Source organism: Pituophis catenifer, unplaced genomic scaffold (assembly GCF_029215685.1).
Source record: "Pituophis catenifer annectens isolate HBS135680 unplaced genomic scaffold, rPitCat1.0.hap2 SCAF_6, whole genome shotgun sequence".
NCBI classification, from domain to species: domain Eukaryota; kingdom Metazoa; phylum Chordata; class Lepidosauria; order Squamata; family Colubridae; genus Pituophis; species Pituophis catenifer.
Genome location: NW_027256886.1, coordinates 35,580,380 through 35,607,435, shown reverse-complemented (window position 1 = coordinate 35,607,435; position 27,056 = coordinate 35,580,380). Strand labels below are relative to the sequence as shown.

Here is a 27,056-nt window from a genome sequence, read left to right as displayed (position 1 = left end):
CTCCCCTTTTGCCCGATTCCTGTTGCTATTGGCTGCCGCAGACTTCCCGGGGCGGGGCTTCGATTCCCCCGGTTACAAGAGCCCAGTCAGCAACCTCGAAGGAGGGCGGAGTGTGCCTGAAGTAGCACGCGGGGGTGTTCTCCCGATTATGGGAGCAGCTCACAAAATGCGTGGCGACAAGAAACTAAGGGCGTTATCCCTAGTGGCATTCGGGACCTTGCAGGGTTGGGCGCGGCATGCATCGCTATTCATGAAGAATGTGTGAACAGAAGGCAAGAGATAGGTTTCCTCAAATGAATAAGCATGGCACCCTGCGAAGTGTGATATTTTCAACTGCTTTTATTATAATAGAATAGAATAAGAAAAACATATAAAAGTGTACCGTTGTGTTACTCCTTTTCAACCCCCCCCCTCGTCCCAACTAATGCAATGGGAAAATAGTTGTCATACCGGTATCTACACCTCAGAGATGGTAAGGTAAGCGTGGGCCACTAAAACAAATGGTGAGAAGTTCTGCTTTTCAAAGTTCCAGCTGTGCCGAACTAGACCTCATAACATCTGCAGCTAGGTGGCCAAATGTGATGAAAAATGGAAAGCATAGGTCAGCTGTATTTAATATATTGGAAGTTCCCCTTTAAGCAACAGAGTCAAATACAATGACTGCAGGTGTTAAGCTGCTTCTACCTTGTGGTTTCATTATTTTTCTGGTCCTTTGGTTTTCTCGCAAACCCCAATTGATGCCAAGTTTGTGCTGTAAAGAGCCAAAGCGGGGAAATAAAGGAGGAAGGAGCCAATATATACTTGGCATGTTTCCAACAAATCAAAGAAAAAAATTGTAATTCTCTTGTTTAAAAAATTAGGTGGAATTTTAGAAAAAAGCTTTTATTTCAGAAAAAGTTTTCAAAAGCACTAAAAGCATTATCGAGCACATTTTCATTCAGTATTTATAGCATGGAAAACTATAACAATCCAATTTCATTTTAATTCTGTGATGTTGGCTTTGTCTCATTTCCTAGAATATAATTTACACAGCTTTATCCTGCTGTTTTCTGTACCATAAAACACCCCCAGCAAGAAAACAGAAAACATAAAGGAAAGTTATGACAATGCATCCTTATACTGGCAGCTTTTTATTACAGCAAAGATTAGATTCATGAGAAACTCACAGTTGGAATGGACTTTGGAAATCAAATCATCTAACATAATCCAACTCTCTGATCACTGAATGCAAGGTCTACAATGTTGGATGCTACTACATATCCCTGGTAGATAGCCATGGAGTCTGCTTAAATACTTCTATCGAAGAGACTACAACTATCTTTTTTCAACAGTATCTTACATTATTGAATATGTCTTAAGAATTAGTAATTTTTCTTAAGAATTTCTTGAATATGTCTTAAGAATTAGTAATTTTCCCCACTAAAGTTTTCTCAAAATTTGCTTCCCTGCAATTTCTACCCAATGATGCTGATGTTGCCACATGAAGCAACACAAGAAAAACCTGCTCAATCTTTTGCATATTATCCTTTCAGGTGTTGTTGAAGATTGCTATTATTTCTTTCTTTCACCTTTCATCCTTGGGCAAATATATTCAGCTGTTTCAACTTTTTTCATTAGGCTTAGTTTCCAGCCTCCCTATACTCCAAATGTGATATAATACAAAACCAGAATGGGATGGTTATGACACAATACTTTACTTTTAATACTTTTCTAGCAGTGCTTTTCTCACTTTTGCATAACATCCAGCTTGTTCTGTTACTCTTAGATCTTTCCCATCACTGACTTGTGTCTTATGCTTTCTTTCTACCTAACTGCAAGATAGTACATTTATGATACAACTACAATCTAATAATAGCTATTCTGCTTTGTCTTCCATCTGAGGAAATATTTTTGTTCAATTCGTTATTTAAAATTAAAAGTATATTTTACATTTATTACAATATATATGCTCCTTCCTATAATAATTCTGTTATAATATTCCTAAGTGCTCAATTGTTTATATCTCGAGACATAACAGTATATCTCATTGACTGCAGGTGTAACTGGCAAATGAATGTAATTGAATGTAATATGTAATATTTTAGTATGCAATAGAAAGAGAAATATTCCAATTCAGTCATTGTTAGAGTGTTTGATTATAATTGCTTTGTAATAGCATGCAAGTACATTTGTGGATTTTATTTCATTTCTTAATCTTTCACTTGTAATTGTAGTTTTTTTCTCAAATCCAAGCCACACAGTTATAATTCAAGGAAAAATAAAGAATTTTTTACTTATGGATTTAAAGTTTAAACCAGAAAAACATCTAAATATTCAGTTTCTACATTTCAAATATATTGGCAATTTCAAAAGAATTTCTATTACTAGAAGTACATATGATCAAACAACACATTAATTTATAGTTTAATGATCGATGTATCATTTTCATTGTGGAACATTCAATAAAAAATAAATTATTAGTAAACGATATTCTTCAGGTGGGTTGGGCTTCAAGTCTGAACTCATCTTTTTATTTAATCCAGGTTGCTGAGGTATCACTGGCAATATGTATGGTTGGGCCTTCCGTAAATGTAATAATCCAGATGGTATCTATTTGAAATCTTAAAGAAATCAGATTTGATTTTCTAATAAAAAATCAAATTTGATTTTCTAATAAAAAATCAAATCTGATACAGAATATCAATGATGTGGTGGGTCAGCTCAAAAGTTCTATTCCTACTTGAATATTTATGAAAGCTCTTAAGCAGGTCCTGAGTATAAAACAGACTAAAGGATTTTTGAAAAATTAGTCTGGACAAAATTGCCAAGTAACAGATTCTAAAGCAATTGGAAAAAAAATCTGCCAGCATAATGAGGTTGCACTTGATTACAGCCCCCATCACTGCTATAATTGAGTACATCTACCTTAATTTGTCCTTAACCACCCTAGTTATCCTTTCCTTCCACTCTTCCAGCATTATAGACTACTTAAGAAACCTCGGTTTTAATATAGGTAGTTCTCAATTTATGACAATTGAATTCAAAATTTGTTGCTAAACAAGATAATTGTGAACTTTGCCCCATTTTATGACCTTTCTTGCCACAATTGTTAAGTGAACCACTGTAGTAGTTAAGTTAGTAATATTTGTTACCGTAAGTGAATCTGGTTCCCTAGATTTTGCTTGTCAGGTTGCAGAAGGTGATCACATCACCTGGGGACACTGTTATAAATAAGAATCAATTGCCAAGTGTCTGAATTTTGATCATGAGGATACTGCAATGGTCATAAATGTGAAAACATCATAAGTCATTTTTTTCAATGCTTTTGTAACTTGGCACTAAAATGGTCACTAAATAAATTGTTAAGTCCAAAGTATGATAATTTTAGCCTTGCCATTTGTGCCTCCACTAAGAACTGTGGGTTGATTTGTATAATTTTTTTAATTTTCTTGGCTCTTGGTATTTTCAGTAGTTTAACAATAGATTTCAGAAGCAACAGTATTCTTTCTATCCTGTTTCCTCAAAATCTCATTTTCATACAATGTCACAGAAAACTTGCCTGAATGGATATATATTTTATTTATTTATTTATTTATTTATTTATTTATTTATTTATTTATTTATTTATTTATTTATTTATTTATTTATTTATTTTTCAAACTTCTATACCACCCTTCTCCTTTCAGACTCAGGGCGGTGAACAGCCAAGATAAAAAACATTTATACATAAAAGTTAAAAATAGATTTAAAATAAATAAATTTGGCCCGTAATTTAAAACTTATCAATTAAAATCCATATCAAATTTTAAAACCAACCATAAAATCAGGACAGTCTGGCTAACTGAAAAAAATAGGTTTTAGGGCCTGACGAAAAGTCCGGAGGTCGGAGATCACTCGTATCTGAGGGTAGATTGTTCCAAAGGGTAGGTGCTACCACAGAGAAGGCTCTCCCCCTGGGGGTTGCCAGCCGACATTGTCTGGCCGACAGCACCCTGAGGAGGCTCTCTCTGTGGGAGCGAATTGGCCGGTGGGAGGCAATTGGTGGCAGAAGGCGGTCCCGTAAGTACCCAGACATATCACAGACATCTCTTCCAAGAGGTATTCTACCATATGCTAGCCTGTGGTATATTTTTTTTATTCCTATTCCTTTACTGTTGACAGCCAACCTGGTCCTGTCTTGTGTCAGAAATGCAGGAACTAGAAAGGGGGAAATTATTAAATTTAAAAAGATTAAAAACTTTAATAAAAACATAGATTTATAGCGTTCTAGCCCAATGCCAAGCCACATCAATAGCAGGGATATTTCTGACCAGCAAGTCATTCTGTGTGCATGTTGATCCCAGGGGGATAGCTATAAAAGATTGATAGCTATTTGAATAGAGCCACATTTGCAATAAATATCCTAGTCGTTTAGGAGAAACCTCCATTTTTCCATGTCCTTAGTTCTAGCCAAACTAGTGCACAGTCTATTTAAACATTCTTATAGTGGGGACGAATGAAAATCAGGATGGTTGGGCTAGTAGGATATGATGTACTGTGACATCACTAATGGTGACTGAGAGAAAGGAGGAAAGATGTTGAGATCAGTGGGTGCATGGCTAGTGGGATATATTGTGTTTGGAGCTGCTGAGACAATTGAAAAACATATACAGGCCATTCAGAAGAGGCATCAGTGGCACCATCTTTGTTTCTAAAGAAAGAAAGACTGAAGCATACTTGGCTTTGCTCCAAAAAATTCACCCAGAATCACTTTTTTCAACTCGGGGCAACAAAAACATGTTGAATTTTATTTCTGCTGCATTGTGACAGATCTAAAAAAGTGTAGAACTCATTGAACGTGATGTATTTGTTTTGGACTGAAAATAAAATTCATTTCTGATTTGTGCATATTGCTAATACACATTAAAGTAATATTTATTGTGTTTAACATTGTAAAAATAATTTTTAAGTAACAGAGCAAATAAAATGTGAGTTAGGATTACTGGAATCAATTACGTAGGAAGATGGTAGACTCCCTTTTAATAGATGTATTCAAACAGAGACTAAGTACTTAGTTTTAGTTTCTGTAGTTATACTGGACGGAATTGGACTCTATGTCCTAGGATTTCTTCCAATATTCTAATCAAGTAGCATAGGTAAACAAGCAGTTAATGGAAGAAGCAGAAACTGTTAACATTACCTATATAAAATCATACATCATGCAAAAGGGTCATTTTTTAATTTCTTGTATTTGTTATGTAAACACACACATTTGACATAGTCTGTACTGGCCCCATTACGGGGCAAAAAAGTTAACCAGAATTTAGACTGTTATCATCAAGTCTGAAAATAAAATGGCCTTTTGGTTGCCAAAAATGAAGTCTTTTTTTGGCTCTTATTCCACCACAGTATTAAAACCCCTAATTTGCAATGCTTGCAAACTGCACTTGGGCTCCTGTCCACATGAACCAATGTAACTTTGTAAACTTAAAGAGTATTGTAATCTTTTTAAATACTAAATTTAACATTATGCGGTAAGCTTGAATGATTGCTTTTGAATCTCTCCCACACATTTGCATAGAGTAGATGCAAATCAGAGCTGCAAATGGTGTGATGTACTCACTGGCCTACTCTATGCTTCATTTAACTGTAGATTAATGAATGTAGAAACGGATGTTCTTGGAAGCATCTGGTGATAATATAGCATTTTCCCTCTGCCTCAATTTCATTCAGACTTCCTCAAAAACTTGAGGCATCTAAGGAGACATGATGAAAGATGAACAATGTTAAGGCACCAAATGTGTCTGGCAAAAGCTTAGCTAGACTGTCACATACTCCAACACCAAAACAAAATAAAGCCAAATAAAATGGAAATGCTAGAACTAAGTTTGCCTGATACTTATTTGCCTGATACCTTTTCTTCAGTGTTGTACTTATTGTGGGTTATTTAAAAAATGGCTAGAGTTTACAGTAGCTTACAGAATCTTCAGCCAGGGTAAATGTTCTGGTAAGATTCTTCCACGATTGAAAATACAGTTCAATCATGTTTGGTGCTTTTATATCAAGAAACATCCTATAATTACAAAAATGAAATATAAGTAAACAGACTCAGACACATGTAAAATAGTAATTAAGTAATAAATACACAACGCCAAATGAATAGATTAACCAACTGCTAAAACAGTTCAAATTATTCAAATTAAAACCACTTGTACTTGTACTTGTACTTCTTGCTTAACCCTGAAGAAGTTACTACCCTGCCCAAACTTACAACCATTGCAGTGTCTCTGGAGTCACATAAATAGCAGATGGGTCACCTAAAATGTTGTGTAGTGTCAAGTTTGACGTGTGTCATAGATACACCATTGCTGGTCTATATTGTGTGTTTTTTTTGGCAAGCAATTTTGCCAATATCTTTTTAGTACAAGAATTCACCTTTGTGATTCATATCAAGTAAAAAAAGTATTTCAATTAATTGATTTATTACCTTTATATCTGGCCTTGGAAGTTGGTTAACATGACTGGTCAAAAATCAGAGCTAGCTTTCATGACAGAGAGCTACAACTTAAGTCTTCCCAATTTCTAATCTAATACTTTCCACCACTAGTACAGCTTCACTTCTACTCGTGACGAGTAGAATATACCCTAGCATTCTGCCAGAGATTCACTCCTGTGAACAGTTTTCACTCGCAGAAGAATGAAACCGATGTAAAAGGTGGTGGGAATTAAGATCCCAGAGATCGATAGACAGAAATTACCTGAAAAAGTAGAATTTGACATTAAGACAATTGGTACTTTTATTAGTAAATATAGAGCTGTCTATACTTGGTGTGTGTGTACGGTGGCTAGTGGTTGAAGATACTGAGCTTGTCAGCTGGAAATGCTATGCGACAGAGTGAGCTCCTGTTCCTTGCCCCAGCTCCTGCCCACCTAGCAGTTTGAAAGCATACAAATGCAAGTAGATACAGTTGCAAAAAAAAGTATGTGAACCCCTTGGGATTACGTGGAGTTTTGCATGAATTGGTCATAAAATGTGCTCTGAACTTCATCTAAGTCACAACAATAGAAAAACACAGTCTGCTTAAAATAATACTACACAAACATTAGATGTTGCCATGGTTTAATTGAATATAACATGTAAACATTTTATGACCAATTCATGCAAAACTCCACGTAATCCCAAGGGGTTCACATACTTTTTCTTGCAACTGTAAATAGGTACTTCTCCGGTGGGAAGATCAGTGTTCCATGCGCCTCAGCATGTTGTCATGCTGGCCACAACCACAGAAATATCTTTGGATAAGGCTGGCTCCCTTGGCTAAGAAATGGAGGTGAGCACTGCCCCCTAGAGTCCAAAATGACTGGGCAGGGGAAACTTTACCTTTATCTATACTTGGGAAACTTTTTATGCATATATCCAATCATTGTTGAATTAAGTATTAACCTGTAATATCATTAATGACAATACTGGAAGTTCATGTCAATATTCTGAAAATGAAAATGGGATAATAACAGTTGTGAAACAATGAGGTTCATATGGAACCGAATGTTATGTGTATTTTGCCCAACTTCTAAGAGTATCAATATTTTGGTAACACATGTACTCAGCAAAACAACTGGTTGAGGTAAATGTTTCTGTGTAATGGAACATATTATTTTAAGCTCTGTCATCAACAGTTTTTGCAAGAAACTATTTTTAATTAGCCACCATACCACCTACATCACTCACTTAATATAAACACACACTTCAGCAGATTTGTACATAACAGTTTATTGGGTTTATTAATAATTTGGGCTAAAATAAGGTACAGAAAATCAATTATAGGTTAATACTGTCTTATACAAAAAGTAGCCCTTTGAATACCCCCGTTATAAAAATCCAGTAAAAGTGTTAAAGAATATAACAATATAATCCTAAAATTGTAATTATATTAGTTCGAAAAACAAAGACAAAGACCATTTGTGATGCTAACCATTTTTCAGGTTCCCAAAACCTTGAGAAATTCATTTTTAAATTGTAGTCTGAATATTTAAATGTAGCTTAGTTCATAGAAATAGGTACAGATACTTTGTTATTCCTATATCAGGTACAGACTGGAAAACATCATTCAACCTCATGGAAATACACTGTTAAAAAAAATTAACCTTACTTAAAAGGTACAGTTTAAATTAGTAAATTACTGCTGTTCAGGAATTAACTTTTAGCAGTATGGATTTTATAAGTGATCATGAAAGCCAAAATTCTTAAAATGTAGCACCACAAGTAGACTAAGTTACAGTATATAATGAAGGTCTAATTACAGCAAATGATACATGCAGATGATGTTTAAAAATACTGAACAATTCTTTAAAGTCAGTTAATGAAAACTAATGTACAGTAGGGTTAGGTTTATACTAGTTATTTGGCACACATATTCACATTTTCACAGGTTTTCAAAATACTAGGAATTTTTCTCCTTGCTATTTAATTATAATTACAGCTTCATACAAATAATACCGAAATCAGCCCAGATCTAAAACATTCTAGGTAAACAAGTGTGTTCAAATCAAGTAGCATAATTTAACCCAGTAATATAACCTATGTAGGACACAAAAAGATTGTAGGTGTTACTTCTGAACAGAAGAGGTATTGAACAATTATCATCTTTCTAAGGGGGGAAAAGTACTATTAGTGAAAACTCTTCAGATTAGTATTATATTTTCCAAATAAATTACAAGATCAAAGTGAAATCTTTCTGTGATCCCATTTTTAAAATTAAAATTCTGGATTAATAAATGGCAGAACATTTTTACTATGTTTATATATCATTCATTGCAGATTTCAAGAAATATAATTTGGATTTTATTTTTGAACATAGTAAATACAGACTAAAATATGGACATCATCTGGTTATCCTTATCTGTGTGTAACAACAATCAAAATGAAAATGCCATAATTACTTTTTTTAATGTTAGAAGCCTGAAGGACATTAAATTAAGTCATTCTCTTTCCAGTATTTCCAAGTACAGTATTTATGTCTGTCAGTATGTATGTATGTCATGGGTATACTGGGGTCATCAGGGAGTAGCTAGTTTCTTCCATGATGAATACTTATGCTCTTCCTTTGTAGAAACACATGCCTCGGGTACAATTTGACCTTGCTTTCTTCGAAAATTAAATACAAATTTGAAAATCTGAAAAAATACACCTAAAAAGTCTGAAAAAATAACTGATTTTTTTTTTCTAAATTATACTACTTTTAAACTCACATACGTCACAAAATGCTATACACATGGAAATTACTTGAAAATATTTACTGTATAGCACTGGTAAAGTACAGCAGTCCACAAATAGTCAAGGCATACTGATACGTTACTTCATACAGGTAGTTCTTGACTTACAACTGGCCATTTCACAATTGATCATAGTTATGATGGCCTCGGAAAGAGTGTTTTTCTAAGCCCGTAAAGCACTTCCAAACATTGTAAAGTGTAGCACTGCCCCCCTAATCACATGACCATATTTCAGGCTCTTGGCAGCCTATTCGCAGTTACAACCAGTTTCCAAGCGCCCTACAATCATGTGAATGCCATCTGCTATCTTTTTTCCTGGGAAAGTGGCAGGGAAGTTGCAAGTGAAAGGGACAGAGGGGAGCAACTCACCCAGCCACCTGCAGCAGCTTTGTACATGCTGGTAGCTTCCATAGCCAGCCTGAAGCTCCCTGGGTGGCTGAGCGGCTGGATTGGGAACCAGCTGAAACCTCACAGACATCAGCAGGTTTATGTATCCCTGTAGATCCCAGGCCTCCCTACCTGGTGCAGCATCCCCTCATTCTGCTGAATGATCCACATGGTCACTTAACAACTGTAAATGAATGAGCCAGGATGGTAGTCATTAAGGGAAGCAGTTATGTGATGTGTCATTTAACAACTGCTTCACTCAACAAAGATTCCAGGCTCAATTATGGTTGTAGGTCAAGGACTACCTGTATATAAAAAGAGTAACATTGAAAAAAATTGCAAATATTATCACTTATTTTCTTGTAGGTCAGTCTGCACGCAAAGGTCTCTATTCCAAAAGAAATGAACATTCCTTTAAGACTTTCTTAGTCTTTCCTATGAAAACCTTTACAATGATTTCAAAGAAATAGGCAATACATAATATTTATAGGGTAGGTAACTTAAAGGGACTTTCAAACAATCATGTCAGCTGCAAAAAGGAAATCAGGAAAAATTAAGAATAAGAAATTAAACCATAAATATAATGTGGTTATTATCAATTTATATATTGAGTGCAAAAAAACTCCAAACCCCTCAGTGGCATTAATCCATAGTATTAGATGAACAACAGGTTAGGGAAAATCTAAACATTTGTGTAATCTGCATAGTAAAATCAGGTCAATAAAATATTAGTAAATCTTAACAAACTCATATTGCATTTAACATTTTAAAAAGATTAAAGAAATCTTATTTGTTTATAAAATAGAGAATACATCAACTATATATTTGTTTGCTGAATGTTAAGAGACCTTCCAAGTGACAGCAGGATAAGTAGTAACTCTCCCCACAAAATAAGCTGTGTCTTAAATCTTAAATGATTCCAATTAATGAAAGTTATCTGCAATGATGAAAAGAGAATATTGACAGGTTACATGGTCGTGCATATTTTTTAAAAATGAATAATAGTATATTTTATAATGATATATTTAATTATATAATAATATAAAAATATAATTAAAAGTAACAATGATAACCAAACTTTTCATTTACAAATCTGGGAAGTAGCAATACCTATAGATTCCTCCTACAAATTTTTACTAATAAAATAATAATGGCACCATCTCATAGATATATACTATAAAGAAAGATTACAGCATAAAGATCACAGGGAATCACAAAAGAGTATATTGTTCTAGTCATCTTTCCTCTCTCTATTTTTGTTAGCCTATGTTAACTCCCTCTTGTTTTTTGCAATGTATTGCTAAAAAAAAGGAAATATCCCCAACTATCTATGCATACACTGTCTCAATTTCTTTTGGTCGCCATAGTAGCGACCAAACATTCCATTGTTACAGAATGTTACTGCATAACATTCTGTGATGCCCACAGCCATGCCTGTTTTTATGACCTTTTTTTGCAGTTGTCGTTAACCATATTAAGCATATATCACAGTCATTAAGCAGACGTGGCAGATATTAAATGAGTCTATTTTTTCAATGGGTATTTTTTTTGCTGGAAATGGGAAGTGAATGTTGAAAACCAACAAAAACACAGAAAATCATGGTCATGTGACTGCAGGACACTGCAAATGGCTATAAATGCAAGCTGGTTATCAAGTGCCCAAAATGTGATCACAGGACCGTAGGGGGAAAAAGTTGAGGTGGTTTGGCCCCCAGAACTGTGGAACTGGATCACAAGTAGCTTTGTAACTTTGACTGGTCATTAAGTGATTGGTCATTAAGTGTAGACTACCTGTATGCTGTGTTAAATGTTGCAGTTCATTACTTGCTTGATCGTTTAGGAAAAAAAACAGCCTGCCCTGCTCTCTTCCCTGTTTCATTCTATGTTTTGTTTAGGTTCTTTCAAAGTGAGGAAGGGAAGTTAAATTGTATTACATGCTGGTACGATAGCTGAGGAAATACAGAAAATGGACAAAGCACTATCTCATTTTTCTTGATTTTAAAAGCTATTCCTCCCCTGAAGAACAGGATATAGCATACAGGGAGCATTAGTAAATTGTATGCTGTCCAAACATTTGCAAAGTTGATTGAGAATTGGTTCTTTAGTCTATTAAATTTAATTTTTTAAATTTAACCCTTATGGCAAGTAGACAACTGTAGCACTTGAATGAATGAGCAAATAATTAAATAAATGGATTCCTTTTTGTTTCAGAATGAAATATTTATGTCACTCTTAAAGTTATTTATCTAAAAGTCAAAATCATGATAAAAAGATCAAATCTGTAATACTATAATTTTCAAAGCAATATTTTATATATAGTAGTTTGAATATAAAAGTGTTCTTACCAAATAATTCAAACTTTGTACCCATGAGTTGCACTGCTATCTCCTTCACCTCCCTGCCTTTGCATCTGCATCTGTGCCTGCATCCTTGCAATCATTTCCTGCATGCGGCGAAGCTAAAAACAAAGAATATCATTTCTACATTGGCTAGAATTCCTCCAACTAAAGGAGTGCTTTGGCAGCTTACAAAAACATTAAACCAGAATATCACCAATTAAAAAAACCAACAGATTTTATATCTTTCATCTAAAACTATGGTTCTTTTGTAGTACCAGTGTGTGATAATGGTATCATACGGCCAAATTATTTGTCCACTTTTATCTTCTACTCCCTCCAACTGATGTGCAGTACAGGTAAGAAACCTATGGCTCTCCAGATATTTTTGAATTATAGATACCATCATAACCCAAAGCGAAGACATTGGTTATAGATGCTGAGAATTAAAATTCAGCAATTTTCCAGTTTCTGGTTCAGTTTTTACATTTTTAATATGATGCTTAAACAAATTCTATAGAGATCAATGGATTCAATTCACATGAATTAACATCAAGACCATCATGAAATAAGGCTTTATTTCATTATACAAATCTAAGAGATACAAACCAGATCAATTATGCTAACAGGCAGCAATAAACCATAGTTTGAATGACAAAATTCAGTATGACATTTAAATCCAAATAAAGAGTTACCTGTCCATATTTGGTTATTAAAAACTGGGAATGAAATCTCTTTTGAACTGAAAGGCTGCAATAAACTGATTTTAAGTCACCAGTATCAATTTAAAATTCCGTATTTTGTATACCTGAAGAATTACCAAATGATGATCAAGTTTCTTTCAAGTATACTTTTAATTATATAGTTGCATGAATTACTTTCCCATTGCTACTATATAAATCTAATCTACATAGCATTCATGATTTTCTGTCAAAATACATAAATTCAGTTTTTACTTGGAAAACAGTCATAGTAGATCACATCAAATTAGGGATTTATTTATTTATTTATTTATTTATTTATTTATCGTATTTATATGCCCCCCTTCTCCCATAGGACTCGGGGTGGCTCACAAAATAAAACAACACGACAATAAAATGATATTAAAATAATCCAATTTAAAATCCCCAAGCAATTAAAACTCCCGACAGATCAGGGAATTTGCTGAAAAAGCCATGTCTTCAGGCTGCCGCGAAAAGTGTGGAGGTTGGGGGCCATTCGGAGCCCAGTGGGTAACTCATTCCAGAGGGTCGGTGTGACCACAGAGAATGCCCTCATCCTGGGTGCCACCAGCCGACATTGTCTTTGAATCTGGATTAAGCCTTTGAATCTGGATTAAGCCATACAGGTCCATTTGCCTCTCCTTTCTCACTAATTATAAATCAATAAATGGCTGTAATTGTTTTAATTTTAAATTTATGGCCCCTGCAAAAGGGTACCTTTCACAGAATTCAGATTGAGAAGTGTTTGTGCTAAATGCCTTTTAAGTTTTAATCTTTACTTAAAAAGCTTACTAATAACTTTGTAATTTCTTGGCAAAATCCTGCTGAGTAATATTCTGTCCCTATGGTGTAGGAATTCAGAACTGTTTATGAATATCACATAATTTGAAGATCCAAAATACAGTATATTTTTTTAAAAAATGAAGTCCTTACTTCTGCTTCCTTTTCAAGCAAGATTTGATCTTTATTAACTTCTTCATCTTCAACTTTTCTACATTTAGGAGGGGGAAAAAAGAAGGCTTAGAAATATACAGCAATATTTTCTTAAAAGCAGCAACTTCTTACAAAGGAATTTAATGCAAACATGTAGTTCTAGCTAAATACTGTTTTCTATCTGATAGTATTTAACTACTACTGACCAATATTTTCAAAATGCAGATACAATGGTAGTAAAAGAAGGAAAAAAGATTGAGTAGTTATTACTATACTGTATGTATTTCCTAGGTGATGGGATTTTCTTTTATTTATTAAACTTATATGCTGTCCATTTCATTCTACAAAGAAACCTGCCAAAGGAATATTGGTTTACAATGAAATCTCTATTTTAGAGATACTGGCTACACAGAATAGCATGGGAATGCTTAGACTAGAGTAAATCAGTATATGACTTATCAAAACTGACTGGAATTGTATCTTTAGTGATAGCAGAAAATTCTAGTATGGGTATTAAAGCTAGTAACCTTTAAGAGTCATCTGTGATGAACATGGGAAGAGCACAACTTGGAAAGAAAGAGGAGTAGATAAAGAGCATGAATTCATCAATGAAACATTACAAAGCTGAGTGTTTCTAATACTAAGCGAGAGTAAGAATGTTGTAGATGTATATGAAGGTGGATCGATTTTGGGAAATAGAATTGAGGAATATATGCATAAATTATGGAAGTAATATAGGTTCAATAATTATTACACGGTAAGTCAGAAAATGAAATTATATTATTTAAATTATGAAAACAGAAATTAATATATTAATGAAGGTAAATTTTACTTTCTACAAATATTTCAGGTACAAGTATATATGCACCTTGCTTGAATAGTGATAATGAAAGAACCAGGGATGTGATTTGTATATAAATGTCTTCCTGAGGAACAAAGCTATTCTATTAGGTAACACAAACAGATAAATGGGAATGAGGTAGGAAAATACAGCAAAAATTATTGGAGCATTCAGACATTTCAAAATGAAAAAGTATAGCTATTGTTTTTGAAGTATTTTAGTATTTTGAAACTGGGGGAAAGGGCTAACAAAGAATCTCCAACAGAATGAAATAAAATAATCAATAAAATCAATAAAAAATAAAAATTACCGAATGGAAGTACATTTTAGAATGGTTGGGAAAAAAGTGAGATGTTAAAGTGGAATTAAAAAAAATACTTTGAATCTTAGAATGTTAAGAAAATTGATGAAAAGGGAAATCATTAATACAACGAGAACACTGAAAAATATCATGGCTTCAGGTTTAAATGGCATAACTAGAGAAACATTAAAATATGAATGAAGTTTGCATACAACATGTTTAACACGTGTGAAAATTGCATCTGTTCCTAATAACTGAAAGAATGCTTTTGCTGACCCTTTACAGAAAAAAATATAATAAGAATAATACACCCAAATACATTGTTAGATATGCTTGGAGAGTATTTGACATATATTCAAAATGGTAGCAATCAAAACATGACAAGAAAACCTGAAATATAATGGAACCATAGACCATTTAGTAAGAGATGCTTACCTGCCACCCTTTTTAAGTCTTTCAGAACGGAAGTTCTCATAGTGAAGATCTTGAGTCACTTCTTGAAGATCCTGCATATGAGTGCTGGAATAACAAAAAAACTATGGTATAATAATTATTTAATACAGCTCAACAAATTTTATTTTAATCCTCAAATAAAAAATTATGCATTAGAAGCAGTGAAATGGAAAACAAGATATAAAATTTGACTACCCCAATGGGTTAAACATGCTCAGAAATGCATACATTCTACATTGTTATTGTGTTTGCTACCCATCCTTTAATAGTTATATAACATAACTTCATATATAACACAAATAATCAAAATTTTTAAGAATGTTATTTTTCCACAAATAGATGTATTGAAAATATGAACACCATGAATGGACATTTTATCATGAGTGATGGACATGTAAAAAAACTAAAAAAAATGGATCCAAATACATACTTTAATACAGGCAATTTGAAAGATTAATATTCAATTTAAGCCACAATTTTTCATTTCAGGACTAACAGGCAAATAGAAAGGGGTCACGGAAGATTATTTCAATATATGATCACAGCAGCCAGATTACTCTATGCATAGAGATGGAAAGATTCGACATTATGGGAGAATGGTAGGTGAATTTAATAGATTTTGCTGAAATTGATAAATTAATTTCATTACAGAAGAGGCATTATCTACATTTATTGCTGATTACCAGCCTCTTACAGACTTTTGTGTAAAAATCAAAAGAATGAAATTTTGACTTATGGTTTTGATATTTAGACAGAATGGATTATAGAAAGAATAAAATGATGTAACTTTAAAGGTCAAAATATATTTGCCCTTATATCTGCTATGAAGAATACGTGAAGCCATTATTTTGTCTTTTTCTATTTTTAACTTTTTTCCTTTTCTTACACTTTTTTCTTTTATTTATTGCTTTGTTTTCCGTGTTTACTTCTATTAATCTGTGTTATCTTTTACTTTCTTATTAATAAATTTTAACAAAAATTATACTCATTATGATGATGTTGGAGGATGAGGGAAGAGATGCTTTTTAAGAAACAATGAGTCAAGAAAGGGTGGAGTCCCCTGTGACTTAAGATAGGAAGAAATTTGGGAAAGACCTGTCTTATTGATTGGGCAGTTAAAAGTAGCGGGGGGAAATTTCTACCTTCAGCCTTGCAAGATTCCTTCAATGCAGCCTTACAATAAAATGGAATTATTAGCCTCTAATTTTATTTCCGATCTGGTTTACCTGGAAAGATTGATATGTGAAATCTCACTTAAGAGACTATGTGTGATTCACTTTGTAATAAAAAAGGTTGTAAAAGTGGCCACAGTCACATAGTGCCTCACTTCACAATTACACTCCTTAACAATTAATTTTCCAGTCTTTACTGTGGTCGTAAGTTAAGAACTATCTGTATCTCCTGTTTAACAGTTCAACAAACAATAATCATTTTGCTTTGTATTGTGTAGGATAAAAAAAAGGTGAACAATGACCAAAGTACAGGGATAAATGCACTTTACTTACATCAGCATGGTTCTTAGTTTTAAGAAGTCATTATGTTCTGGATTTTCCACTTCAACAACACCCCAGGGATAAAGACGACCTCTAACTTTTTTACCCTTAGCTTCAATTAATTGATTGGATCCCACAACACAAAATGGAATGCTGGTCTGGAATTGAAGAGAAAAATAATCTTACAATCTCACTGTGCTTTGCAATTAGAAGTTTGATAACAATCAACACCAATTTAAATTTCTGAAAAGAAAGCCAACTATTTATTAAAAACACAAGACATGCCATTGACTAGAAACTCCTTATGGACTTTATGCATAAAACAGCAAAAATGCGCTTATGATTTTGTTTTGATAATCAGATTATAGACAGAAGGATAAGATTGTAACGATAGAGTAAGAAGTAAATTTATAACTGTACTTACAACTGCTGTAAAGAATATCAGAAGCTACTTCTTTGTATCTTTTTTCTTTTCTATTTTCTTTACTTTTTTATATTTATTTTCATTTTGATTTATTTCTTTTTCTTACATTAGTTTTTATCTTCCTTTTTAAATACTTTTCAATAAGATACATAACCTCTTGTATCCTACCATTCTCCAGTTAAAAATTTCTTGCCTAACCTTACTGCTTTCATCTTTTCTTCACAATGATTTCTGATAAAAGTTCTGCTGGTTACATTCATTATCTTCTGTTGCCATCATCTAATTCTAATGCTTCTGTTAAGTTTCTGTTACTGCGCCCTTGCATTCCTTTTCTATACTTTTAATTGCTACAATTTACACTGTCAAAAAAGATGCAAAGAAAGCAAAATTAAAAAAGGAACTCTTGCTACAAATTCCTGCTCCATACTCTCATTCTGAACTCATATTAAAAAAAAAATTGCAATCAAATTTGGATGACAAAGCATTTTCCAATTCAAAGATCAAAATTCCCTTTAGTGTGAAGAATTCTCTTCCTTCTGAGATTAGAAACAGATTAAAGGCACTAGCTTTGATAAGCAAAAATAATAAATTCTAGAAATTAAATAAGATGACAGGATAAACTATTTCTGACTTAACAAATTGTCCTTACTTTCAAAAGTCTGGTCTGTTCTTTAAAATCTTCATCTTCGTCTGATTCTGCATCAGGCAAGTGATAAATCTTGATGCTATGTTCTTCAATTTCATCCAAAATCTGACCCCAAAGGACAGTAAGATATAATAAAACATGGGCTGAGATTCAACATCTGCAAAATCAACAGGGATTTTTTGCTTGCTTTTTATATATGCCCCCTCCCTTCTCCGCTTACACCCAAACAGCTTCTGAAGGCCAGGAAACCATACCCCTAGAATTACACATTGTACAAAGTGCTGCAGTTGGAGAAGCCAGCAATTATTCCCCTTCACTTCAATACATTACAGCTATACACATTACCTAAAAGTTCACAGTGTTCATTAGATTCCGACCGGCCTATTATGCACAATATATGAATCATGTTTTTCTTTATGCTATGCTTATATTAAAGAAAAAAACCTCACCCTTTTCTTCAGTCTTTCCCGCTCTTTCAGCGTTAGGGTATCAGCTTTTGCAATCACAGGTACAATATTCACTTTGTTGTGTATAGCTTTCATGAACTCAACATCCAAAGGCTTGAGACTAAAAATACAAATTATGAATTCCTAACATTTAGACTATTTCTTTCACAAACTAAAAATCAACAGAAGCAGTTAACATAGAAACTTAAACATTTCTAAAAACATTCAGATTCTTAGATCAAATTACTGCTTTGTTCACATCAAGGAAGCAATATGCATTATTATTGTAAAACATATCTCATTTTTTAAAATGTAACTCTATAAAATAGAGAAGTTGTGATTTTGGCTATCATCTCAAGTATATCATGTCACATGGACATCCCCTGCAAAACTATGGGTGGCAACCAATAGTTGTGACATATTCTGTCCAATATGCCACAAACACAACCAAAGCCCAATTTTATACCATTACTGAAACCATTATATGCGGAGTTGAAACCAGCCTGACCAAAATCAACCCCGACCACGCTAACAGAATCAGACTCGAAATCACCAACATCCTCTGCACCAGCAAGCCACCCAAAAGCAACTTACCCAAAGAGGAACAGACAGCACTACTTAACTTGAAAGAAGACACCAGCATAATAATCCTACCAGCAGACAAGGGAAACGCCACGGTGATTATGAACACATCTGACTACCAAACCAAATTAACCAACCTACTCCAAGACTCCACATACAAACCCCTAAACACAGATCCCACCACCTACCTGGAAAAAACCACTAGATCCAAAATAAACGCTTCCCCCATCAGCGAAGAGATCCAGCAAAGAATCATTCCCAGAGATAAATCATCCAGATACCCTAAGCTCTATGGTCTCCCCAAGATACACAAAGAAGGAACCCCACTTAGACCCAAAGTCAGCTCCATAGGCTCACCTCTACAAAACCTAGCCAAATTTCTCGCCAAACAACTACAGCCCTATGCAGAATCCATCACCTCACACGTAAAAAACTCATTCCAGTTCATAGAGATCATAAAGAAACAAAACTTACAGCCCAGCGACCTACTCGTGAGCTTCGATGTCATATCCCTCTTCACCCAAGTGCCAAACAAAGAAGCCTTGACAGCTATCCAAAACAAATATAACCCCCCCAAGTACATCCTAGATCTGACCAACCACTGCCTATACAACACATACTTCATCTATAACGGACAAAAATACAAACAAATAGAAGGAGCACCTATGGGATCACCCCTCTCACCTGTCATTGCAAACCTCTACATGGAACACTTTGAAACCCAAGCTCTAGAAAAATCTGATCACAAACCCAAACTCTGGCTCAGATACGTAGACGACACCTTCATAATCTGGCCACACGGGAAAGAAAAACTGGACAACTTCTTCACACACCTCAACAGCCTACACCCCAAAATAGAGTTCACCATGGAAACAGAAGCTAACAACCAACTTCCCTTCCTGGATGTCTTAGTCTACAAGAAATCCAATGGCTCCCTAAGACACACCATCTACCAGAAGAAAACACATACAAACCACTATCCGCACGCACTCTCACACCACCACCCAGCACAGATCAATTCCGTAGCCAAGACACTCATCTCCAGAACAAAATGCTTAGCTGACGAACAACACCTAAAAACCGAACTACACACTCTCACTAACGTACTAACATCCAACTGATTCCAAAGAAATAAGATTACCAACCTAATCCAAAAAGAAACCCCCACTAAAATCCAAGACAGAGAACAAGAAAACGGCAAAGCCCTCCTCCCATACATAAAAGGCACCACAGACAGAATCAGCAAGATCCTCCACAAACACAACATCAAGACAGCATTCTGCACAAACCGAAAAATACCCACCATCCTAAGAAACCCCAAAGACAAAATTGAGTTAGAAAATCAAGGAGTATATGAAATCCCATGCACTGCCTGCCCCACCACATACATCGGACAAACCAACAGAAGAATAAGTGCACGCATTGAAGAACACAAGAACTCAGTCAGAAAAGAAGAACCAACTTCTTCCCTGGTCCAACACCTTAAAGCCACAGGACATGAAATTGACTTTAAAAAGACCAGAACTATCGCCAAAACTGAACACTTTAACAACAGAATAATCAGAGAAGCCATCGAGATAGAAAAACGCCCACACAGCATGAATAAACGAGATGATACCTCCCGCTTACCAGCCATTTGGAAACCCGCCCTTATTGACAAATGAGTCCCTAACACAAAGAATGACACCAGACCCACACTCACGAAAACCACACAGGATGTCACCACCACACATCCATGCAAAAAGCAAACCAAAACCCACACCGATGATGAGGCACAACCACAAACCAGAAGCCAGACCACAGCTGCATCATTAGCCATTTTAAACCCCTCCAATCCATACATGAAGCAAACTGACACCCACCGTGAAGATGTGGCATGACCACGAACGTGAAGCCAAACAACAGCAACACATCTCACCAGCTCAAATCCCCCTGCAACTCAGACTAACCCGAGCACAACCACGCCCCCACCTAAACAGAACACACCCCCACCCAATCAGAGCACAGCCAACCCCCCCCATCCAATCAGAGCACAGCCAAGCCTCCACCCAATCAGAACACATCTCCACCCAATCAGAACACAGCCAAGCTCCCACCCAATCAGTTCACACCCCACTGGCAGTTAAAAGGAAGAAACAGCTGCGATCACACATTGCTCTTAGAAGCACAAAGCCGAAAACACCAGCCTGAAGATGATGAATGAGACTTCGTCGAAACGTCGCCAAGACACTTCCAATTTTACGCGGGAGAAAACCCGAATAACCAAAGACCATTCATTCATTCATTCATTCATTCATTCATTCATTCATTCATTCTGGTATGAATGCACTGATCCCTTATAAATTGCCTTTTTGGAATTGAATCCAAAGCACTGTTCCTAGTACTTACCCATGACCAAATGGTGAGATGAAATAGAAGCAGCAATGAACTCGGTTATCCACAATATGCCGTCTATTCAAGCCACTCTCATCATGAAGATAACGTTCAAACTGCTCATCAATATAGGAAATAATGGTCCTGAAACTATTAAAACAAATATGAAACATGATTGTTTAAATGTTCATTATCAGAGATGCTTTATAATTGTTGTTTAAACCTAAGGAAATAATAATGTTTAAAAATAATAATTCCATAAACTGAATTGTTGTCAAAAGAAATGAATATGCATAATACAGAAAGAAATAAGAAGGCATTAAAATGTTTTATAATAATCCAAATCCCAACACCTTACAAGACTTTCTGCTATTTTCTATAGAGTTTTGGTTGGTTAACTGTTCATCCATGAATGGTATCGTTTTTATTCTACATATATCTCATTAATCTGGAGACTTTACATAAAAACATATGAAATATGTAATTAAATTTAGCAATTCTTAACATTAAAGCTAAGAATTATAAACAATATAACTCTGTTTATATTATTATAGTTTGTTTAAATAATTTAACACATCCACTGAATACATACCAATCTCGACAATTAATAGCATCACCATATCCTGGTGTATCTACTACAGTCAGACGGAGCTTTACACCTCTTTCCTCAATTTCAACTGTTGAGGCCTCAATCTGTACAGTTCTTTCAATTTTTTCTAGGAAAGGAACAAAACTGGATTTCAGAAGATTGCTGACATCGAGCCTTTATGGCAGGATCAGGAATTAATTATTCTCAGTAGATAGCTGATTAAGGTATACCTCATAGACAAATCAATTGTGATGCTGCAACCCAATATATATTTTCAATTATAAATTATGCCATAGAATTATAAAGCTGAAATGTTCCAAGGCAATCTAATTCAAATATATGGTTATTACTCCACATTTGACAAACCTATCTGATTTAGATAGGAGCACGGTTTGAGATGAATGATTTTCTAATAATCCAATACATGTAGCTGATAAAAAGAAAAACATCCTACAACTGAAACAGCAAAAAGATCAAGTCTTGTGCTGCAAGAAAAATTAATTGCAAAATGTAGATCAGGTGGCAGATTTCACCAAAATTATTGCAATATACTTTTTCTATACTTTAAAGAATCATAAACACCTTTTTTGAAGAAGGATGTTTTACAATGAATACATTTGTGATTCTATATAGAAAATTATGTATATAATAAAAATGGACAATTTCTAAAACTATACCCCCTCAAACACTTCACATAAATCTTTTTGCATTAGAATCCATTTAATTTTTCTATTGCAATATTAAGATACAAAAGATTGTACTGAAAGGACAAGTTAATCTTACCAGCTGCTCCTGGGATTATTCTTTCTGGGTAGAGATCTGTTAAGAACAAGCTGTTTATTAGAGTAGATTTTCCCAATCCAGATTCACCTATTAAATAATATAAAATACAGTCAGAAACAAGCTTAATCATAAATAATTACCTTAACTATTTAAATGGACTATTATTATTCATTGAATTTCTGCATTGAAGCTCATATTTAGTGTTCAGATTTAGGAATTTAAAAACCAAATACCTTTTTGATTATAGATCTAATTTTCTGAATGAGCAATTATAGACCATATATAACAGGCTCTATGACGCAGTTCTTTGAAAAATTTATTATTCTGAAATATTGATGCATCAATTAAAAAGAATATACCACAAGAAATTTTTACAAATTAAGAGTACATTTTACTACAACAATTGAACTGGCATCTTGAAGGGTAATAATGCATATATCAATTTAAAAAATTGTAATAATCTTACCAACTACCATAAGGGTAAATTCGAAGCCTTTTTTCACAGACTTCCGATGAACCTGGTTTGGAAGGTTTGCAAATCCAACATAACCAGGGGTTTCTGGATTTGCAAACTTTTCAGCAGGCTGTTGCTGAAAAGAAAAATAGAATACTAAAATTAAATAAAATTGTATAATTATTTTTGTAAAATTATTGAGGAAATGGTTAAAATTACAGATTCACTAAATTTATTCATTTGGTGTTATTTGAAAAGTATAGTTCAATAATTGGTTTAGAATTAGTAATTAATAACAAGCTATCAGAAGAAATGGTTAAAGTTACAGGGGGTTGGACTAGAAGACCTCCAAGGTCCCTTCCAACTCTGTTGTTCTATATTCTATCTTGACTTTGCACAATCATTATTGACTCAAATCTCATGTTCCATTTATTTCACATTGGTTTCTGAAAATATAATTTATTGTGAAAAATGTCCTAAGAAATATTTAAGTATAACAGAAATATGATTTTAGATTCTGATTAACTTGGTAAAATAGATTAGCCTTGACATTTCTGAAATGAGTCTATTTTTATTACACAATATAAACAAATTATATCTTAAATTCAAGGATACAGAAAGTACTGAATTTATTATCTTTAAGAAAAATGAGCCTTTTATAGAAGAAGAGCAGTCAGAGCTAGCTGCTGTAGTTAAATGCACCATCAGTTTAGAGTCCCGGAGTTACAACAAAAGATCCAAATCCAGCCACCTTGAATTCTGTTGACTATTATCGACCACCAATTTAGTGTTGACCATTAATTGATCAAATTCTTTTATATGATCAGATTCTTTTATAACTGTAGCTCAGATTTATGAACAATAAATCTGAGCTACAGTTCAAGCAAGGGTCCTGATCCTTTTTGCCTGATACTCTTAAAATTAATGGTCTGGCTCAACTCCTTGAATGCAGATTCAATATAAAAAAGTATTTTAACTGGAATTGTATCAAAAATATCACATGCAAAAATGTGAGGATTTAAAAAGCATTTTTTTCCTGACTTTTAAAAAGCATTTTTTTCCTGACTTATTTCCTAACAATCAACTCAAGAAATTCAACCATTATTAAATAATCTTCACTAGCATATTAATCACATTCTTTTAAAAATGTATCACCTGTAAAGCTAATGAATTTTAAAAATATGTGTTCTTTAAATTAAAAGTTTTTTGCTTACCACATTAGCAAATATATTTCTTTTATTGCCAGTGTAATATATGGAACTAGTATAGACTGTAGGAATATTAAATAAATGCATCCATGAATACATGAGTAGTCACAAGATGAGAAATTAGTTTTTTAAAGTATTTTTTGCATAAACATTAATTATAAAAATATTTAACTAATCTAATCTATTAATTATAAAAACCTACATCTCATATTATGATTCACATGCTCTAAAATAATGAAATTATAGAATATAAACTACAATTTATGTATACAAATTGTCTATTATATGTAGAAATCAACAAATACTCATTAACAAAGGCATTCTTTACCTTAGACATGTTTCTGTAGATTCACACAAACTAAAAAAAGCCCAAAGTAATATATTGTTAGAAAAGACATGTCTTATGATCAAGTTAGGTTTGTACAGCAAATATACATACATAGATATACTTATATGGAAATAAAGCTAGTGAACTCTAAGAGATTCATTTGTTGATAAACATGTAAAATATACAAATTAGATTCTAGCCCATCATTCTCTTGGATAAGGGGAAAAAAACTCTGATTTTAAATCTATAACCAGAACTGCAGAAGCTGTGAACTGAGGCTGGGAAACTTCCCAGCAAACCTAAAATTAATTTATTAAAATCTGCAGGAAGTTCAGGAAAACTGAAGCAGAATAATATTTCAGGTAACATTATTTCTGGAAGAAAATAAAATAAAGCATAGCAGAAATTGTCTTATTTTTTCTTTCTGTGTGGTATAAATTTATTCCTCTGTAAAAATTAAGATATTATTTTACTATGTATTTATTTTAGACTTGAAGCATATCTGCATGAGGATATTCTTTCTTTAAAATCCTATAATCTCTCTCTCTCTCTCTTTCCTTAGCAGTAATGCTCTATTTGTAATACACCTGAGACATCTTGTGACCTGCTGGTAGCATTACATTTTCTAATTTTTTTAAAAAAATTCAAGCTACAGATCTTTTCTAAACATCTCTATATTTATGAATGAAGGCAAATATACATGTCCCATGATAATGTTGCCGAATCCAATCTGGGTCTGTCTCTAGGACCAGAGGTCTTCCGAGCTTTTGGACCCATGCTGTAACCCATCTTCAAGGAACTTCTCTCTAGCAATGTATATCCCCAAATGAATTAGTTAAAAGGACAGCAAAAATAGGACTACAAAAGGCATAGCAAATGCAGATCCATTTTGATAGAAATAGAACCCAAATGTTACAATGAATGTTAGATTTTATTATATAGAATAATTATATAGGCCCATTTTTAAAAAATAAGTAATATTACATGTCAGTTGTTTAAACTGAAAAACATACCGAGAACAAAGAACATGTCAGTTATTAAAGTCAGATTTTCAGTATATATCCTTAAATGGCAAATGTACCATTACTAATTATTCAAAACAAAAGTACTTAATAAAAAATTGAGGGAGTAAAATTAAGATATGAAGCGTTGTGAAAATCAGTTTGAATACAATCAGTCATTCCAGATTTCTTTACAAAGAGAGAACCAGAGAAAGAACTCATCTGACAAAGGGTTCCTATACAACAGAATGGACAAAGGAAGCCTTTGAGAGGTGATTTTCTTCCTTAAAAAATCTGGAATGCAGGAAACAACAGTCCAGTGCCAGATATAGAAACTATACTCTGCTACAGAGAATTTTTCTGAAATGCCAGGATACTTGGCCCAAAAGGAATAAATAGGGAACAGAGAAAATCCTGACTCGTATTATTACTGGAAATTAATTTTGTGTGATCTGTAGGAACCACATTGATGTTTTCAAATGTTGGAAAAGAAAGATGCCCTAAATTGTAAAATAAATATAATCAAGATTTCTTTGCTTAGGAATGACCTAGGAAAACATCAACATCTCCAATGTAAGAAAGAGGAACAGTATCTTTCTTATCCCAGAGGTTAGACTCCCCAACATGTCAAGCCGGGAATGTCACTTAAACCGAGCAATTTCTGCTTCCTCTCCTCCCCACGCATTTTTAAGTCTCTGCCTCTTTTCCACTTCTAACGGACTCTTTTGCATCCAGGTGACTTTTAGATGCATGAAATCCAAACTATCATGACTGTGGCGGTGTGTGTGTCTGTGTGAGGAGAACAAAAGATCAAAATCCGATTCATCGAAATCATTTCTTAAGACAGAGTGGGAGGGTCCTCCAGCCAGGCACCCGAGAAATATATTTTTTTTCTTTTAACACCCAGCCTCTCTTCAACACACTTTGTTGGGAGTCCAAGATGGAGCGGCGGAAAGTATGTTCAAATCGTCCCCCTCCTCCCCGCGACTTTTTCCTATATATATATATATATATTTATTTTGAGAGGCGGGATCCGTTTCCTAATCGTCCCCTGGAAACTGAGGAATGCACTGCTGACTCGCTAACCCTCTTGAACGAAATAACGCTCGTTACACCACAGCCTCCCCCCCCGATTTTCCTCACCCTCCCTTTCCTCCGCCCCCTTTTCCTTTATTGCACACCCAGGTACGGCAAGAACGGCGGCTTTAGAGAATGGGGAAAGGGGGGGGGGAAGAATGCAAAGTAGGGAGTGGGACGGGCAGAAGGCGTCTGCTTAGAAAAAGCAGGAACGGTCCCCGCTCCCCGTTTGTCTCAGAATAAAAAAAAAACTGCGGCCACCGTCACCACCGTATATCCCTGCAAGTTACCCAGTTCAAGAGAAGCCGCAGAGCAGGAGATGCCGCACCTGGGAGCCGCCCCAAAGTCGATCCTAAATCGCCGCCGCCGCAATCTCCGAACCCGCCCAACCGCTTCACAGGGTCCCGCAACGCATGCGCAGGCTTGCCTCTCTTCACAAACGCATCTC

The 27,056-nt window shown here is 34.4% G+C and overlaps 1 protein-coding gene across 3 annotated transcripts; it reads right to left on the bottom strand.

Moving 5' to 3' along the window:
• Positions 1-7,709: 7,709 nt before the first annotated feature.
• On the bottom strand, positions 7,710-27,006 carry SEPTIN2 (septin 2). 3 transcript variants are annotated; one of them, XM_070946379.1, is made up of 13 exons: positions 26,937-27,006; positions 24,531-24,560; positions 23,007-23,130; positions 22,541-22,627; positions 21,761-21,884; positions 21,184-21,318; positions 18,217-18,334; positions 17,771-17,872; positions 16,710-16,855; positions 15,187-15,270; positions 13,610-13,667; positions 11,964-12,076; positions 7,710-10,555 (listed from the first exon to the last, which is right to left on the bottom strand). In XM_070946379.1, the coding sequence occupies exons 2-12, from the start codon at positions 24,537-24,539 to the stop codon at positions 11,972-11,974; spliced, it is 1,092 nt and encodes a 363-aa protein (XP_070802480.1). In that variant the 5' UTR covers positions 24,540-24,560; positions 26,937-27,006; the 3' UTR covers positions 7,710-10,555; positions 11,964-11,971. The 3 variants fall into 3 exon arrangements, with proteins under 3 accessions (XP_070802480.1, XP_070802483.1, XP_070802481.1); XM_070946382.1 differs by having other exon boundaries at positions 22,541-22,576; XM_070946380.1 differs by having other exon boundaries at positions 26,899-26,951.
• Positions 27,007-27,056: the final 50 nt, after the last annotated feature.